Source organism: Maniola jurtina, chromosome Z, assembly GCF_905333055.1.
Source record: "Maniola jurtina chromosome Z, ilManJurt1.1, whole genome shotgun sequence".
Classification (NCBI taxonomy): domain Eukaryota; kingdom Metazoa; phylum Arthropoda; class Insecta; order Lepidoptera; family Nymphalidae; genus Maniola; species Maniola jurtina.
The window spans coordinates 7665518-7685749 of NC_060058.1; the positions used below are offsets into that span (position 1 = coordinate 7665518).

The 20232-nt window shown below is 33.4% G+C and overlaps 1 protein-coding gene and 1 long non-coding RNA gene across 4 annotated transcripts; both read right to left on the reverse strand.

Annotated features, from left to right (window-relative positions):
- Positions 1-363: 363 nt before the first annotated feature.
- On the reverse strand, positions 364-5135 carry LOC123880090. Of its 3 annotated transcripts, none has more exons than XM_045928000.1 (5): positions 4797-5135; positions 2338-2462; positions 1794-1904; positions 1195-1278; positions 364-545 (listed from the first exon to the last, which is right to left on the reverse strand). In XM_045928000.1, the coding sequence occupies exons 1-5, from the start codon at positions 5050-5052 to the stop codon at positions 441-443; spliced, it is 681 nt and encodes a 226-aa protein (XP_045783956.1). In that variant the 5' UTR covers positions 5053-5135; the 3' UTR covers positions 364-440. The 3 variants fall into 3 exon arrangements, with proteins under 3 accessions (XP_045783956.1, XP_045783958.1, XP_045783957.1); XM_045928002.1 differs by lacking the exon at positions 4797-5135 and adding an exon at positions 4158-4337; XM_045928001.1 differs by lacking the exon at positions 4797-5135 and adding an exon at positions 2765-2957.
- A 1562-nt stretch (positions 5136-6697) lies between these two features.
- LOC123880093 lies at positions 6698-10397 on the reverse strand. The gene is made up of 2 exons (XR_006799159.1): positions 8775-10397; positions 6698-8727 (listed from the first exon to the last, which is right to left on the reverse strand). It is a non-coding gene; the product is annotated as an uncharacterized LOC123880093 (long non-coding RNA).
- Positions 10398-20232: the final 9835 nt, after the last annotated feature.

Below are 20232 nucleotides of genomic sequence, written 5' to 3' on the forward strand. Positions count from 1 at the left end.
AGTTTACTAATGTAAACACTCTTCCAAGTGCATTTACCTTCAGTTGTCGATTAATTATGTAAGCTATTTACAGAATAAAACTAACAGGTGTAAACGCGGCCTAAGTGTTAAGTGAATTTGCCGGTTATTAGATATGCGAAAAGCTTTTCTCCCTAAGCCCTTAATTTACATAATAAATACCAACCATTTGCATCGTTCGAGGAGATCTTGCTTACAATCAACCGTCGTTCATCATACGTAGCTGTCAATTTGCGATGGTGCCTCCTATTTATCTAACCACCTTGGGAGAAGTAGGGCTACATCCATCAATCATCCTTTACAATATTATAAATCCTATAGGTAAGCCCTTAATAATAAAAAACATACCAAAAATTAATTATTTATTTAAATTAAATTATTAAAAGTCACATATCCAAGATCACGATATCATATAACGTATTTTACAAATTAAAGAGTTGGGTATCATCTTGCCAAAAATTGCTTATATCATTAAACGATGACTGCAATTCCGCAACTTCAGACGACAAAGGAACACTTGTATCCGCCTGCAATCAATGAATTACTGTTTAATATTAAAGCCAATTAGCCGAAATTCCGTTAGCCTAGTTAAAACTAAGACAGCAAAGAATCGACGAAGTTTTGAGTGGTCTAATCGCGTCTTGTTTCGTCAACCTTTTGCTAACATGTTGTTTCATCAAAATATCTAAGTAGGTATATCGCAAAATTCGTAAACGCTCAAATGCATAAAGCAAACACAAAACGACCACATAGCGAAATTATTGCCATGGCTTTCATGAAATTCAGCCACAATGTGAAGGCAATGAAAAAAAATCATGGCGCTTTTTAAGCCCTAGTTAATGCAACAACGATACGACTTATTTTACATGGGCTACGCCCGAAGACTCGCATCGTCGCCTCTACAGAGTGCATTCAGCTTCATCTAATAAAATTTATCTTCATTTCGATACAGATGTCGTTGTTTAAGATATAGGATACCTACTGTTAAATGGGATTTGTTTATAGTCTGTGCGTGGCCTAGCGCCTTCTGAGTTTCTCCAAGGCGTTAAAACCCGGCGTTGCGCAGAAAATAAAAAAGCGTTGACGTGTGACGTGTGACTTGGGAATGCATTTGTTCTATTTGAACGCTTTTTTAACGGAAGTTTTATCTCTATTACTATCTAAAAATAATCTTACCGCCTTTCCAGGAAGAATTCCATTTTTGCGAAAACCAACTAGTGTCACTGGTTTTTGTCGTCTTTCAAACGGTTCGAAATATGGCTGCGAAATATAAATGCAATCAGAGTTTTAAAATAAGATAATCTTAAAAACTAAGTTCTAACTACACCTTTTAAAAATACGTTAGATACGTATTTCCTCTTTCGTTATGTCGCCTTTAGAGTCTTCACACTGCGACACTTGGGTCACATTTTGTAGAATGTAGAGCGCTATCTCTTCTACTCTCATGCATTTTATGTGCATCTTTTGTCTTACTAATCATCGAGCACGAGTTACGAACGTACATGTATAGGCATAATATTATTACGTTACACACCTATCAATAAAAATACTCAGTTCTTTTTTTCGTGCATTAAGGCACCATTTGATATACTTTGCGCGGAATTCGCGGATGCGAATTCCCAGCTCGCATTCAGAAACATTCCAGACGGCATGGGGGCTTTCAAGTATGTATTACGTAACGCATTTTTTGAAAATTTCTGATCCTTCCTCCCCACGATGCAATGCGCCGTAACTTTTCAGTGGTACAGTAACATTTAGATTAAAAAGGAAGGTACCTTTCGAAAGAAAGGGTCGAATCCATACCACGGTTTTGCTAGTTTTGTAATAACATGAGGTGGTCTCAATACCACACGATGGGTCAACTCCTCATTCGGCAATTGAGATTGCTGTTGAAAAAAATTGAATTACTTCGGTAAAAAAATTGATCAGTTGGTACCTGGATAATGCACAGAATAGAATATTAGTTTTTACTCAAATGAACTTTCAGAAAGGGATTTTCAATTGTCAAGTGGCTTTACCACTGCTTTGGAATGTACTTCCTACAGAGAAAAACCAGCAAAAAACTCGGCGGTTGCTCTTTTCAAACTAAGGTCATATCCAATCAATATTTGTTTTATTGAGAATATACATAATCCTTTGCTTATTAGGTAAGTACTTGATGGGCAGAGACTATGTTTGAATTGAAAGCTTGTGAAATGTCACGACTTTTGTTCGGAACAGTTAGAAACATATTATAAGTCAATGGTTTGGGGCCACTGCGGGAGATTGAACACTTAAGTATAATATTATGTTAGTCTGTATAGTCTTAAAAATACTTACTACAGAAGGCGGCCGATACAGCCATAGTAACTTTAAATCTGGATTCAGCTCCCATTTGTCCATAGCTGAGGCAAAGTCATTCGTCGCTATCGAGGTTGAAGGTTTGTGCTGATCGTCTTTAGTTGCTATAAACCAAACACATTAGCATATAGTTAGAGTCCGTTAGTTAGAAAATAGTTTTGAATCATCATGCCAACGATATTAATCATTATTATTAGTATACAGTACTATCTCACTGTATTAGAACAATTACCGACCATTTCGCAAGGACCATTGAAGGATTAAGTCATTGGCACTGAAATTGTCTAAAATCAGAAGACAATAAAAGACAGTAGGAAGGCAGAGCTAGGGTATTTAAGATTGCTACTTGCATATATATGACTGATGTACTGGTAGTCTGGTACCAATATTTTAAAGGAACACTTACATTGTAATAACACAACAAAATCTGACACAACATACAGAAAAGTCACTGTAATAAAATAAACGTTCATAGTAAATGGTGTACTTAAACTTCTGAACGATCGAAAAGATAATGAGTAAGAAACAACAGGACTGTTCCACTTTATAGTAAGTACTGTAAAACTGATTCCACGAATAAAAAATATTTTCCTACCATCACAATACTCGATAGTTACTCCCTGGAAAGCATTATGTTGTTCTTCATTCAAAGCTATTCGGAGAATCAGGTACCTATGTACTTATTGCTGTTGAACCTTGAATGAATCTCAACTAAGAGTGAAAAATATTTATGTACTTACGAATAAATAAAATTGCTAGGTGCATTTTTAAATGTTTTTTAAATTTCTAGTCTCAAACGAATGTTCCTATTCAAAAAATTTTAAGGACGACTTAAATTTTAAACTGGTTTTTTTTATAGTTAGTGATTTTGATTTTAAGGGGTTCTTAAATTATTATAATCATTCAATGGTTCTTTAAAATTTCGAAAATTAATTTTAAGACCCTCCTTAAAAGTAAAGAACATCTTACAAAAAATTATATTACGTATAACCTAAATACATGTATATCTTAAAACAAGAACGAATAGGCATCTTCTAGGCAAGCGCGCTCCAGCCTAGATAGACCTCATCTTTTTAAGCATGATTCTCGCTGAGCGATAATAAAAGAACCAAGTTCAGATTGATTACAAGTGTAAATTAAAAATTTATAACACCCCCGACGAAGTATTTGAGTTTTCCAAAACATCATTTTCAAATAAATAATTATGTATTTAGACAACGTCCATCTTGTCAGCTTGACATTTGTCTATTGACATAATATTATGAACCTAACGTTTATCTAACCTTCTTTTCTACAAGAAAACTAGAAAAGAGCTGATAACTCTTAAACGGCTGAACCAATTTTTTTAGATTATAGCTAAGAACACTCTCGATCAAGCCACCTTTCAAACAAAAAAAACTAAATTAAAATCGGTTCATTCGTTTAGGCGTTACGATGCCACAGACAGATACACAGATACACAGATACACAGATACACAGACACACAGATACACAGATACACACGTCAAACTTATAACACCCCTCTTTTTGGGTCGGGGGTTAAAAAGAAATTTACGCACTAGGAAAATATTATACCTAATGTAAACTATTAAATATTGCACTAATCCTCGAGCCTCGATAGCTCAACGGTTGAGGAGCGGACTGGATTCCGAAAGGTCGGCGGTTCAAACCCCATCCGTTGCACTATTGTCGTACCCACTCCTGGCACAAGCTTTACGCTTAATTGGAGGGGAAAGGGGAGTGTTAGTCATGATATTAGTATGGCTAATTTAAAAAAAAAGTTTGAAATACAGCTAGACCTGAATAAGGCGACCAGCATCGTTTATCAATCTGATTCCCGGAGATCATCTCCGGATTCTGGTGCGGGGACGCAGGGCGCGCGGCTACAAGGGCGCCTTTGCTCTTCAAACTCCCCAGGCGCACACCTGCCGGTCACGCATGTACGTCTCCGGGTGATCACGCCATCACCGCACGTTACAGAACACATACTCCATTTGCCCCAGCGGCTCCAAATTTTGCGCAAATTCAAAATGTCTTTATCTTCCTCGTCTAAACTTAAACAAGCAACACCTCAAGCATAAGGGACAGCTTTCTCTACCATCGATCCCTACTTTTTAGAATGAATAAATAATACCCGCGTAAAATTAGCTTTTTTAAAAATTCCGTAGGAATGCTTGCATTAACCGGGATAAAGAAAATATTTCTGTCCCAAATTTTGTCAATATCGGTTAAATGGATGGACAAGTTACAAACTACTATCGCATTTATTGTAGTATGGATGTATGGATGTATGGACTTTTTGTGTGCTTAGATTTAGGTCATCCTGTTGCAAAATTTCTATAAATGATAATTCGCACAATAACGCACCGTGGAAATCAGGCATAATTCGAAGTTAACATAATATCTATGGTATTATATTAGGTATCATTAGTTCTCACCAGTGCTTATAGTTTCCTCTGTAAAACATTTTACAGTTGTAGGAGCTGCTTTTAGGTGAATATTTTTACCAGGGCGACGACGCTTAAACAGACCACGCCTTCCTAAATTTTCTCGACGTGCATATTTTGTCAGTTCTTTGGGATCCAAAATATGTTTAGCGATCATGGCATCATTTTCGTCATATTCATAACAGTAAACAACATTTAATCCAATAGCGATTAAGACAATAACGAAAATTAATGTAGAAGAATGCATACAATAAAGATTTTTGAACTAAAATAAATATGATTCTATTTTATTTAAACAAGTGTTTCAAAAAATCTATTTCATCAACTTTATCAAAAGAACAAACGTCAATCCCACAAGACCATAGAGCCGGATAAAATAAAATAAAATTCCACTCTCTAATAAAAAAAAATTGCCATTTATAGGTACTTTAGCCAGATCTAATTTGAACTGAATTTGAATAAATAAAGTCCATAGAGATATTAAAAACGTCCATAACGCGTGAGAACTCATTTTTTACGCATCACTTTGTTTACTGCATACTTACGAGTATCAAGTTCGTAGACTGAAAATCATAAATGCGAAATCACTACCAATGCATGGACCTACTATAATATAACCATAGATATTATAAATGCGAAAGTGTATTTGCTTGTCGGTTTATTGGTTTATCCTTCAATCATATCACAACGGAGCAGCAGATCGATTTTATTTTTTAACCCCCGACCCAAAAAGAGGGGTGTTATAAGTTTGACGTGTGTATCTGTGTGTCTGTGTATCTGTGTATCTGTCTGTGGCATCGTAGCGCCTAAACGAATGAACCGATTTTAATTTCGTTTTTTTTTTTTGAAAGGTGGCTTGGCTTGATCGAGAGTGTTCTTAGCTATAATCTAAAAAAATTGGTTCAGCCGTTTAAGAGTTATCAGCTCTTTTCTAGTTTTCTTGTAGAAAAGAAGGTTAGATAACCGTTAGGTTCATAATATTATGTCAATAGACAAATGTCAAGCTATCAAGATGGACGTTGCCTAAATACATAATTATTTATTTGAAAATGATGTTTTGGAAAACTCAGATACTTTGGATCGTCGGGGGTGTTATAAATTTTTAATTTACACTTGTGCATAGGTCTAGTTAAAGACTGGGTGAATGACAGTTTATTTTTTATCCAGGAAAATCAGAGTTCACACGGGAATTTAATAAACGAAATTCACGCGGACAAAGTCACGTGCATCAACTAGTATTCGGCGTATTTGCTCTATGTATCAACTGTCATGTTAAAAGTACATTATACTACTTCTATGGTTTAACATGGGTTTAACGGCCATAATCAGTTGACACAGAGCAAATATGGCGATTCCTTTCTCTGCATAGTTAGGAAACAGCTAAGCTTCGTAGTAGTCCGTAATAAAGAGTGAGCCAGCGTGTGCCAGATCTTCGCTATACGCAAAGAAACTTTCGGCTTTTATAAAATAACAAAGGTCTGTCACGCGCTGGCCTTTAGTCAATTAGTTTGTCACAACTAGCACTGTAAGGGCCGGTGCACAGGCGGAGCGCAGCGCAGAGCATGCCCGCGAAGTTTTCTAATCGCGTGACACATTACTTACGCAAATTTCTACCAGAGAATGCGCGAGCTCGCGCGGGACTGCGCGAGTATCCGCACAGATTCACAATTGATTTTAGATATAATTTCAATGGGGACAATGTCGATAATACTTTGACTGTGAAAAATGCTCTGCGCTGCGCTCTGCCATATGTGCGCCGGCCCCGGCTCGGCGACGGCCCTTAGGTGCAAAGTAAATGGAATGTAACCTAGTTTAGACCATGTCTACTGAATGAAAACCATAAACGGAGACCCCCTCCCACTTCTATTAGGTTTGTAATAAAAAAAACAACATATTTTGAAATATTTAATATCAGCTTGGTGACAGTAAAAATCAGTTGCCGTATATGTAACGGGACATAATCTTCCAACACACCAGGAGGTTGTTGCGAATACATAAACAACATGAAGGTTTATGTGAACAAAAGCGTTTTTCACTGATTTCCCTATTTTACTCTGGAATTTTCCTCTTAAGTATTTTCCTAAGTATAGTATGAGATTTCATAGAATTATAATCTTTACTTTGACATTTCAAACTGGAGTCCCACAGTTTGGGAGATGTAGGCATGACGGAACGTCACGCTTCAAAATGTAACACTGTCGAGAATAGAATCATGGTGTGAGGTGATTGTCGAGAGGTAGCGAAAACTATCTATAAAAATTTCGTACTAATCCTGCAAGCTCATGTTACGTCTTACATCCTGGAGATTATGGCAAAGGTTTTTGGACTCGTAAAAGCATTCCCGTTACATATACGTATACAAGAAATTTGACATGACAACGTTTAAACTCACGTGTAGCAATTGTGTGGTAATAACACAAAATGAATTTCATTTTTAAAATAAATCCTAATTTATAATTTCTACTTATTATACTATTAATTAAATCATACAAATATAATAATAAGTATTACCTGAAGATATATAAAGGAATTTTAAGTTAATCAATACCAAGCAGGAACGGAAGTGAAGAATTAACATCGTTTAGTATCCAATAGAAGTAAAATAAGTATCATTCATTAACCATTACAAGTATAAAAAGTTTGAGATTTTATTTGGGCCGATTTCAAACATAAGCAAAAATTCCCATTAATATTGTCTTTCTTGAGTGTTAGTTTTATTGGTTGGTTCTAATTACATTAATTACTTATTCATAAAACACACTACACCGGGGTGACAAGAATTACAATAGATAGATGAAACATACAAACTATGCCACTGTATGTATTTCAACTAAGAAGAACACCGTCAGTAGTCTTACTTGAAATGTCTCTCACTTGAATTATTGAGTAAATTCGAGATTTCTTTACGAAAAATGAATTTTTAGTTGCTGTTGGTACAAGTTTGATATGTATGCGAGTTATAAAGTACCTTGCTGATGGTCTTCTTAACTGAAATGCCATAGTGCGTGTATCTTAATTTCGTTTTACAGCTACACCACTTTAAAACTCTGCTAAATATTTTTTATTATATCTATGAATTAATTGGTTGTGTCATCGGGTTTACAGTCAAACATTTAAGATACAATTAGCTATATTGAGCTAGCTAAAATAAATTTAAAAAAACAATCGAGAGTCGTGTGGAATCGAGTGCACACAGCACAACCCATCCGTTAACTTAAGTAAGTACCATAGAAAATAATTATATTATATCAGAAAACGTTAACAACAAAGAACATGACCAATTGTTGTCTATTTACTCGTCACGATTTATGTAAACAAAATTAATAATAAAAAGGGAATAATTACTTTTAATTTTACTATTTTTAAAACTAAACTTGTGGACATCAACAATATTATTCATGAAAATATCAGGTCAACCACTATTTTGCATTTCAGACAATTTATACTTTTAAAGATTTTCTAAATAGATAACATATACATAATATTTGAAATAATATATTTATAAGCAACCCTAAATCTAAAAAAGCAAAATTCATAATTGAACATGAACTTTCAACTAGCCTTACACAAATTAGTCATGAACTTTTACAATGTTGGTTACTTACATAATTTTGAAATAAGTAAATACGACTTCCAATATAATATTTCCACACAACAACTCGGCAATTGTTAATACTTAGTAAGTACATATAATAGTTCAAGTTTAGATTAAAGATTATCCATTACATAAAATTAGACATTGTTTCTTAAAATCCAATCACTAATCTTCAAATTTTTAAATTCATTTTGCTTGGATACTTGGAAATCGCTTTCGGAATATATTTTTGCTGTGCTCATTTAACACACAAGTACTTTGTGACAATTAAAGATTTCGAAAGACAATCGGGTCGCAAGACTATATTACTCTTAAACAAACTTAGTACTTACTAGTACTACTAGTAGTACTTACTTTAGTATTAAACTTTATACTAGGTTACCTAAAACTATTTAGACCTCGGTGGTTTCTGTTTCAAATATGAAAGCCAAAACAGCATCAAATGCTTAACAATAAGTAAACTATAATAAAATAATCACGCAGTACTTTTGAAATCTAAGCCTATTTGTTATTTAATAGCGGTTTTATATCAGACTTTTAAGCGATCAATTTGATTATAATATGTATATAATATATCACTACGGTACAGCTTACGAGCTGTCGGTCATATCTTTTTCAAAATCATGAATCAAAAGGCATTATGACCTACGTCAACCGACAAAATATTAGAAAAATAACAGACAAATATAAGCGATTAGAACAACTTTATTTGAATCATCGTATCACAATAAAAATAATCTTAAAACAACAATCAATATCGATTTAGCTATAAAATAATAAAAACATATAAGTTCACATACAGACTGCTGCATTGTAACATTTAAGTAATATTATATCAGTGCCATTCCACATATTTACTACGAACTTTCTAAGCACACGTCCCTGTAAAGTTGCCATCAAACTACGGAAATATAATATAATATATAAATATCACACACCGTACTTCAAAGTAGGGTGAGCGATATTTATATATTATATTATATTTCCGTAGTTGAAGGCAACTTGATAGTCTCAAAAACAGAAAAATGGATCGTTCAGCATAGGACTAGTAATGTTTGTAGCGGGCGCGACAAAAGTAGGCTCATGCTAGCAAGACTTCCAGGAATTAGGACTATAGGAATTTGGTACAACGTGTGTTAAATTGCATATTACGTTAGTAAAATTTGCTGTATACAGCAACGTATACGGCAAATTTATGCATTGATGATACATTCCACGCATAATATTGCATCAGTCTGTACGCGGCATAATATAGGGTTAATTAAATCGTCATCATTTTCCATTACACTCAACAATATCTTTAGAGTTAGCATATATAGAAGTGCAAACTACGCAAGCATCCCTTGACTGCGATCCTACCTCTTGGTAAAAACCATGTCCCAAAATGACCATACCGTATGGCTTTTAATGCGGTATCGTACTGGAACCAATAAAATTTTAATATATACTGAACCAAGCAGCTAAACTTTCTTACAACAAATAAACTCTAAAGAATTAGATTTAACTATAGTTTTTTTTATTTAGTTCGTAACAATAGGAATGGCGTATAGGTCACCTATAATAAAAGCCCCTTAAAAATATAAAATTAAAAAAAAGCAATTAATCTCAGATTAACAACAGGAATACATAATAATGTTGTATAATTCGAATTGCTGTTCCTCTTTTTCTTCATCAGCCTAACATTTTTACAGTCTACTGTTACTCGAATTTTTCTGACAAACTACGTAAGTCTGGGATGTTCACGCAGTCTAGTACTGTATTTGCTGGCCCTTAAGATGCATACACACCTGCGCGCACACTTCTATTAAACATTCGGTCGCATAAGATCATATTTCATCTACGAGTACTAAGTTGAAAATAGCATACAAAATTTCAAACTTAGTCTAAAAGTTAACACTAACATTATGAGAGGGGACATTTTTTATTAATAATACCATTGAATATTATAGTTATTACTAAGGACCTTTTGACACATACACACAGTTTCTGTATAAAAGACTAGTCCTGTGTCAGTCGCGACCGATTCGGTCATTTGACTGAGGTCGCGCAAAAGTACTGATGAACGAATCAGTCGTTTTTGACCGATCCGGTTCAACCAGTCGCCACGAACCGAGAACCACCGAGAACGAAGAATCAAACTAAAAAATATTGAAAGAAATGATTGGTCTACAGATCATAGTAAAATAGTAATAGTAAGTAATCTATACTAATCTATACTTACTAATAAATAAAATTGGAGTGTCTGTCTGTAATTTCGAAATAACTGCCGTATATTAAGGTCATATGGTTATTTGAACGATACTATAACTGAATCACACGTTTTTAAAATTTTTGTCTGTCTGTCTGTCTGTCTTTCTGTCTATCTGTCTGTCTGTCTGTCTGTCTGTCTGTCTGTCTGTTTGAAAAGGCTAATCTTGGGAACGGCTGGACCGATTTTGACGGGATTTTCACAGACAAGTAGAGAATTGACCAGGGAGTAACATAGGCTACTTTTTTAACCGACTTTCAAAAAGGGAGTTGTGTTTTTCTACCTATGTACACCGAAATCTCTGAGATTTCTGAACCGATTTGCGTCATTTCTTTTTTAATCGATAGAGGAACTTTGCGACATTGTTTCATAAAAAATTTGGAGTCCAACTCCTCAATCCTGATGCTGCAGGGGATCTCACCAATCCACGCGGGCGAAGCTGCGGGCATCAGCTAGTAATATATAGATATGGGCTAGGTAGGTATATTTTCCCAATATTTACCCTTGTTGTTATGTTCATTGTAAAATCGTAGGTATCTACCTACTTCATTTAGGCAACACGTGTAGGTATATGAGATGCATAAGGTTTTACTCGTAGTATCTATAAATCTTAACATAATGATTAAACACGTTTAAAAATAAAAGCTCAATTAAAAAGATAGGTAATTACATCATAACAGTGCATACAATCGGGAAAAATATTACAATAATGCAGCGATTTTGAACCCGCGTCGTCGGACGACCTATAACGAAACGCGAAACTATACGAAACGAGCGTGCGCAATCGAGACGTCTTGGAGTCTCATCGTCCGATTCACGACTGAGACTGACGACTGAGACTGAGTACCGAATACCGATACATTCGTGAGGAACGAAGAGACTGATTGGACCGAAGTACCGAAGTACCGAAAAAATGACTGATGACTGATGAACGACTGAAAAGATCTCAGTCGTTGCTGTAATCAGTACTTGAACGACCGAATCGCAGAAAATGAACGATTGACACAGGACTATAAAAGACACCGTAACGTTCTGCAAAAAAGTATACCGTAATCGTGATGGATCCGTGCAAACTAGTGATGGACATTATTGTTACTTCTGCACCATTTTCATTTGAAGTTACATATTTTTGTTTTCTTCACAATGATTTCACATGCGATTTTTCACGGAATCGTTTGCTACATTAATTAGAACTTTTTCTGTTTCTAACACTCAGCGATGCGAATGTTGTTACCCACACACTCTCACTTAGCTCAGTTTGATGTCTATGCGCGCACGAGATTTAAAAAAAACCAGTCCAAGTAATAAGAGACATAGACGTGTATATTATGTGTGCAAACCTGGCCTTGAGCGAGGTCATTTTGTTCGTGATCTGTCATCTATATCTACTTATTGATGATATCTGTCATTGGTGAAAACTTACACGGACGCGGTTCCATCACGGTAGTTGCGTGTGGTCCATTGCGTTGTAACTTGTACGAAACCATTCACACGCACACAAATACATAATAATTTTACGCGGCAAAAATTAATTACTTCTTGTTTTGAGTGTAGATAAAATAATTGTTTTCATAAAATAAAATCGATAAAATAATCTTCAGATCTTCATAATCAATTGAAAGTACGAATGGCACAGAGGCAATTAACCGGTCTACGCGCGCCCTTCTAATCGGTCGGCGTTTATACGGTTACCATGTGTGTCAAACGAGCCTAAGAGCCTCGAAAAGTTGATTGTACTTCTTAAGAACGACTAATTTTTAAATTTTTCATCAACATTGAATACCCCAAAAATTCATTTCGAATTATACACCTACATATATAATTATTCTACCAGCTGAATATAATATTATCAAGTAAATGATTCTTTGTAAATTTATTGTAATGGTTTATTTAATTCTATGACATTTACCGTAAAGTTTAAAGAACTAATCTATGTAAAATTTTTAGTTTACGAATCTTATATTTACACGATTCAAATTACATTAAATATCACCTGTCTTTAAATTTTTTGCTTCACTTTTCTAAAGTACTATCACTTCAAGAAACTAACAGGTTTTTCTTGGAAAAGTTAGTAAAAAACCATTCAGGTGAAATTATCGCAATCAATGTTATAGTAGCAGTGAGTCAAAGGTCAAAGAAACTAAAAGATACATTTGAGTTTAAGAATCTCATTTAATCATCTGTTTCATGCATTATTACATGTGTTAATTTGTTTCCTAATAAAAAGTTTATTTATTTAAATTAAAATTATTGTACATATCACTTTATGTTGGGGAATTATCCGTTGAAAATCACCTATAAGTGAAAATACTATCGCATCAAAAAAATTATGTATTAGATTTTTCTCGAGGAAGATAAAAGAAACAGTAAGTAAAGTTGAAATGATCATGATCAATTTTAAATTAACAGTATATAAAAGGTAAATAAATATCGTTTAACCGAATGAACAACATTTTTTGTTGCGTTATTATTATCCGTAGGTACATTGAGATTCTAAAACTATTTCATTTTTCTCATTATAGCTTTGAAAATACTCTAATCTGATATTTATTATTTTTACCCCTCAAAAAACATGCTATGATCTTATCTATCTTAATCATACGCACATCCTATACGAAATTAGTAAAGAAAACTTAAATAGAGTACCTATAAGCTGTGATTATGTATTTTACATAATCACATCTTATTTTTCAAAATGCAGATTATAAATTCTGATACAATTAAAATTTAACGAATATAAAAGACTAAGAAAACTTACTCAAGTAAGAACAATACATACTAACTAAACTGAAAATGCAATATCCACTACAGGATTAAGCTCATAAGTAATAGTAATAAAATTAACTACGTAATGTTCTCTGTTGAACCTATACTTAAGAACACAAAACATGATACATGATGGAGCTTACTACAGGGCCGCCAACGCGGTAGTTTGACAGCTATAATGTGTCAATCGCAATCAACTCTGATTGGCTAACTCTGTTACTATTTGCTAAAATGCATTGTTGTAGCAAAAATACCTTAGATTTAACGATTAAAATTCTCTTTGAGAGAAAAATTTAGTTATTTATCTTTTTTATGACAGTGTGCTATCTACACTTCAAAAGTAATTGCTGGAGCATGCTGGATTTGAACTTGCGTCTCCCCTGGGTATCACACCCGGAGCGCCTTTGACAGCTAGGCCACGGTACATTTACCGCCAAGTGTCGAAAGAGGTATGTTTATTCATACAGTACTCAAGCGACTGTTAATTCAATCTAGTTAGTATCACACGTTGCAGTGAAATGCCTATCACAGCTCACAGCATTAACACGAAATACTAATTTACTATTAACAGTCATTTGAATACTGAATAAAATACATATCTCGGGCACTTCCCACTAAGTGAACCGTAGCTTAGCGGTCAAAGGCGCTACGAGTGCGATATTCAAGGGAGACCCAGGTTCGAATCCTGCCGGTTCGACAGTTGTCGATATGTATTTAAAATTATTTAGATAATTATATTATGAGCGTATCAAATAAATTCATATGATCAATATTGCTATAGATCAAAGGTAATATTCTAAAATTAGAAATGATTAGGTAGAATTCTAAGATTAGTATCGAAATGCTTCTAAACTTTCCCACTAACGCATATACTTATCCTAAGTTATCGCGAAACCATACCACCAAAAGCCGGGTATTGTCAGCAAATTGGCTCTAGAAAAAGAAGTTGAAAGAAGTAACAAAGTACCTAACGTGTATTTGGAACAGACGCGAGCTAAATTCGAAGCATTTAAAATCAGCGAAACTGGTGTGACTTCACGTCTTAATATTTCATCTGTCAGCAAAGGCACGATGTGTTGAGCACGCATGATCCAAAGCAGTCCAATAACTCAAATACGCGTGCATTTAAAATAATTTCAATTAATGGTTGCGATTATTCTCATTTCGCTATATAACCTAAACCTTATACAAGTATGTTATCATTATAGCTAATACCTAACAATACTATTGAATTACACTATAAGCATAAAAATATAGTATAATCGTAAGTTATACCAGTTAATAAAGTGCAGTCACTAAATTATACGAATCCTCTTAATTAAAATTGAGAATGACAACAAATTTACAGAACTGAAACTATAGACAGAATGTAATTAAAAAAAAAATCAATGAATCGAGTAGCGAAAAAAAAATTAAAGTTAGTATCGTAACTCATAACCTACAACAGCTACTTGTACATTGCCAGTTATATATGAAACTATTGAGGATTGTTTAAAATAATACTAGTAGAACGAGCTATGAATAGACTAGGATAGACTTAGGCAACCGTCGCAAATGAAACGTATTACTTACTAACATTTTCAAGCGACTTTTTTTTTCATAAGGACTGACTCAATATTAAAAACTTGCTTATATATCAAGGCCGCAATTTTTGTATATTGGGCCTAACTTCCAAGTGATAAGTACGCTAAACCATTTTATATTTACTCCGAGACAGAACAATTCTTAATCTACTAATCAGATAAAAGGTAAAAATAAAGTAGTAATATTTTTAAGAATAAAAAAAGAAAATCTAAGAAGCTAAGTCACGCCGCAATGGACGAAAAGGGGGTTTTGTTAACCAGAAAATCCCCTGATATTTGTTTCTCAGGGTCCTTGAGTGTCGTAAATATTATTATTGAGTTATTTTATAAAATTATTACTATTATTTTATAAAATTATTACTACGTTACTATACTTACACCTACTTACTTTTAATTTAGTATTATTGTTTTTTTTTTTTGTTTTTTTTTTTGTATTATAGGCAAACGCTTGACCACAATCACACCTGATGGAAAGTGATGATGTGGCCTAAGATGGACGCGGTTACCTAGAAGATACCTATTCACTCTTATTTTAAAGATACCCGGATTGTAATTGTTAGGAAACACAGATCGCGGATGAGTATTCAAAACCCTAGCCATCTATCTATAATAATCTATTTGTTTGTTTTAGCCACTGGCCTCATGACGCAGACGCAAAAGTCGGCGAATTTTGGTCACATGTTCACCATATAAAGGGGTAGATGAGCAACGAAAAACTGGCCAAGTGCGAGTCAGACTCGCACACCGAGGGTTCCGTATTCGCGTATTTTTTTCGAAATTTTACATGATAAATCATAAAAATTAATAAAAATCTGTTTTAGAATTTGTAGGCTCTTTTATATGATACCCCACTTTATATAGTTATCTAACTTTGAAAATTGAAACACATTTCAATTTTTTTATGTGATTTAACCACAAATTCACGGTTTCCGGATTTTTTCCTTTACTCGTGCTGTAAGACCTACCTACCTGCCAAATTTCATAATTCTAGGTCAACGGTAAGTACCCTATAGGTCGACAAACACGACAGACAGACAGACATACAGACAGACAGACAGAGAGACAGATAGACAGACGACAAAGTGATCCTATAAAGGTTTCTTTTGAAGTACGGAACCCTAAAAACCGGAGATACTACTATGTCTAGATCTATACTATAAATACAGCGAATAAGGACATATACAGTCTATTTTCAATCATTGGAAAGAGATCTTTAGTAGCAACAGTATGCGGCCGATGAATATAAAAGCTAGAATCAGAATTATGATGATGGCGATAATCTACAACCAATGCAACAAGAAGGAAAAGTAAGATTTAAAGTTACATTTGTTAGTACAACCAATTAATAAACCTCTGAGTATCATATATTATTATGTAACTATTATTTTTTATTTTAACTAATGAACTCGCTCACTCTATATTTACTTTGTGGCGGTTTGCATTTTTACTTAAGTATCATATAGACTGGATTGTTGCCTTCTTTTCACATTGTACATTCCTAAATTAATTAACTTATATCCTATCATATTACTAATTTATTTTGCCATGATTACTTGGTTTGCACTTTACTTATTTATATATCCAAATTAATGATCAGAAACAAAAATTAATCATACTTAAAATATGTAAAATAGTAGAAATTATATTAATAACTAACTAATATTTACAACTGCGGTTTTACCGTCTTTTTATGTTATTATGCTGCATTACATTGGCTTTCTCAATTATAATAATAAGTTTAACTAGGCATACTAACTAATACGATTCTAAAATCCACATTAAGTGATCAAAGACAAAAATAAACCATAAGTAAAATAGAATTACACAAGTTATAATATTAATTATCCTAACATATAACTATTATTTACAGCTACGATTTCGCCATCTTTTCATGTTGTTTTGTTATATAATATTTACATGAAGTTTAAATATTCCGTGTTATTTTTTAAAAAATAACTAGCGGTATCTACGTAATCTACTATTTTAATATTATACGGAGATTAGATATAACAATTATTGATTTTGATTTAATACCTAATAATAAAATGAAATATTTTTAGTAAAATAGAAATTACTTATAATACGAAACGAAATACAAAATCTAAGATTTCATGGGACAATAGCAAAATGGAAATCCGTTCTGTAAATTATACCTATAGAATATTAAATTTTTCCACGCAAAAAAATAAGAAAAAACGATGAATTTCATATGTTTACTTCGATGATGGTTTTAATAGCCATAGTAAGATGAAGCCAATTTTGTTCAACAAACATTTTATATTAATCCAAATCCGGTTCCATAAGCTTTCTGACTTTAGTTGTTGATGCCATTTGCTTATGCAAGCGTAAATGACATTCAACGATTTATCTTTGGATTGTCATAGCTTCTTCGGCCGTCATATTCGATGTTCATAAGTTTTCTTGTATTCTGCCATCACTCATGCGCTATACGGGCCCTGCATATTGTAGGTGATTAATTTCTATGCGCTTAACCGCACTGCATTCCTGGTACACCCGTAGAGCTCATGATTTAATGGATTCGCCAAAAACCATTCTTACGACAACACCAAATATCCCTCGCTGAATATTTCGTTCGATTACATTCATGCCTCATCCAAAATACAACTTTCTAATCATAAGTACGTGAAATATATAAATAATGAAACTGAAAAGCATTAAATAATTCCTCATACAAAGTCTACACACATTCAGATTACATTATGGCTTGTATTAGAAATATTTTTACTGGAATATTGAGGTTTTCCTATCATGATATATCACCTTGAAGGTTTTTCTAGTTTTGACTTGGTATTTTGCCGATTTAAAATTCTATTTACTAGAACAGTAGACCAATATCAACAAGAGTTCTAACAAGATAAACTGCAAAAATAAATGCAACCAGTACTTTTAATATACTTGTTGTCAATACTACGAATACTATATAATACGAATTCTGAAAGGTCAGTGGTTTAAACCCCACCCGTCGGACTTATTCCTAGCACAATCTTTACGCTTAGTTGGAGGGGAAAGGGGAATATTGGTAATTATTAACGTGGCTAATATTCTTCTGAAAAAAATAAACTAAATATATTTATTATATATGTACTAAATGCCCGCAAATCCGTGATTCAGGTTTTTTTCAAATTACTACTTAATTTACCTTTGTTAAAAAAAACCTAAATTTACCTATGTTAACTGTCGAGACGCAAGCTACCTCAGTATCTTTCATGTAAATCGGTTAAGTGGATTGGCCTTTAAGAATCCCGTCGGAAATCTTTGATTTTCCAAGATAAAAAGCAGCCTATGTCCGTTTCGGGACGTAAGCTAACTGTGTATCTTTCATCAAAATCGGTTAAGCGGTTGGGTCATGAAAAGCTAGCAGACAGACACACTTTCGCATGATACTAACAATATTAAAAAAAAAAAACTATTACTATTACGCATTATTAATATTTACAAATGCGCGATATATCCCTTAAACAAAATAAAAAGAATATTTACAGCTACGGTTTCACCGTCTCTTTGAGTATTATGCTCGTATTACTTTGGCTTAAATAATTGTACAATTAAGAATTTATTAAGGTGGATACGACGGGTCTGACCGCGAAATTCAAATTTTATTTGGTTTTTCACAATGTGAATTTCGCGGGCAGACCCGTCGCTTGCCCCTTAATATTGGCCTACAGAAACAAACTTATATACCTACACATTTAAAATAAAAACCCCACTTACCGCCAGTTAGATTCATGCACGAGGGTTCCCTACCTTGATACCTCAACATATTTTTTTTTATTTTTTTTATTCGAATGCCCCAATAACGAAACATGGTGCTATACGCCGTGTAATAAAATATAGTTAGACTTTCTCCAGTATCATAAAATATTACTTCTAGCTCGTGTGATCTAAGCCTATCTCGCTTATCCTTGACTAAGTAGTCCATTTTTTCACTGCAAAAATTAAGTCACTGATAAGCGTTACTTAATTTTATTACATTAACGCACAACAGACGGCACCGTTTAAGTTCGGAAAACAGCACAGAGGAAAAAACGCTACTTAGGAGGGCGTTTAGATCACACAGAGCTATAAATATCATTTATACATATATTGATTTATTTTTAAATATATTTTGCTGTTACTTGTGAAACTATTACCTAAGTTAAAAAATGGAATAGTAACTGAGGTTTGATATCAGGAACTCTGAAATGCTTGGCCGGAATACTCCGGACTGCGATAATTTGGTATTTAATGATTTTCGGTTTTTTTATGTGCCACAATACCTCCCTTCGTGCCGAATCCACCGGGAAATGTATTAAAACTTTGATAATGAAAATCTTGAAAATCTTTGAAAATCTGTAACTTTTTATTGAATTTAATTAGAAAATTGTAATTTGTGCAGAAATTAGAGCCAACCTTAATATTTAGTATTAATTTCACATGGACAGGAGGCCGACGGACATCAAAGATCGTAGAAGAGTTGTTTTCCATTATGAGGTAGGGTATGCTAAAAAGGAACTGGCTGTAAAATAGTATTATCCTAACACATAACTAATATTTACAGCTACGGATTAAGCCAACTTTGACTTAATATTTTGCATAGAATGTATTCAATATGCGGCGGCAATAGGCGCACTCAAGTATGCAATATTTTTTTTTCTCTTTTCATTTCGTAACGGCTACGTACTAATTCAAAATTTACTGTAATTACTCGTATGTTAATAGTAACAGGAAAAATATACATCAAGGAATTTAATTATATTCAAGTCAAACATAAAATAGGGCAAAAGATAAAACATAAAATAGAAAGTACTTACTTGCTGTTAAAAAAGTAGAAAAATATCTTCACAGAAGTTGTTTTTATAATACTTTTCATAGATTGGAATCGAAGTTAAACATAGTTTATATATAATATAATTTTTCAAAGATCTGTGCTTCCGGAGAAAAATCATATTAATGTATTTCATGAAAGTAGGGTTTATAATTTTTAACAATTCAATATAAGGGGTATAGTAATAATATCCCTTATATTGAATACTTACCGTAAATTTGTTGACATTCATTATGTATATTTACATCACTACTTTTTTGAGATCTTTCTACATGATACTGATATCTTAAATCTAGTAGAGAGTATTGAATATTTTTATTAATATTATATTATTTCGTTAATATTTGAAACTATATTTTGATAATTTAACTTTATGAGACTATTAGTCATAACGAAGCTTAGCAGGAGAA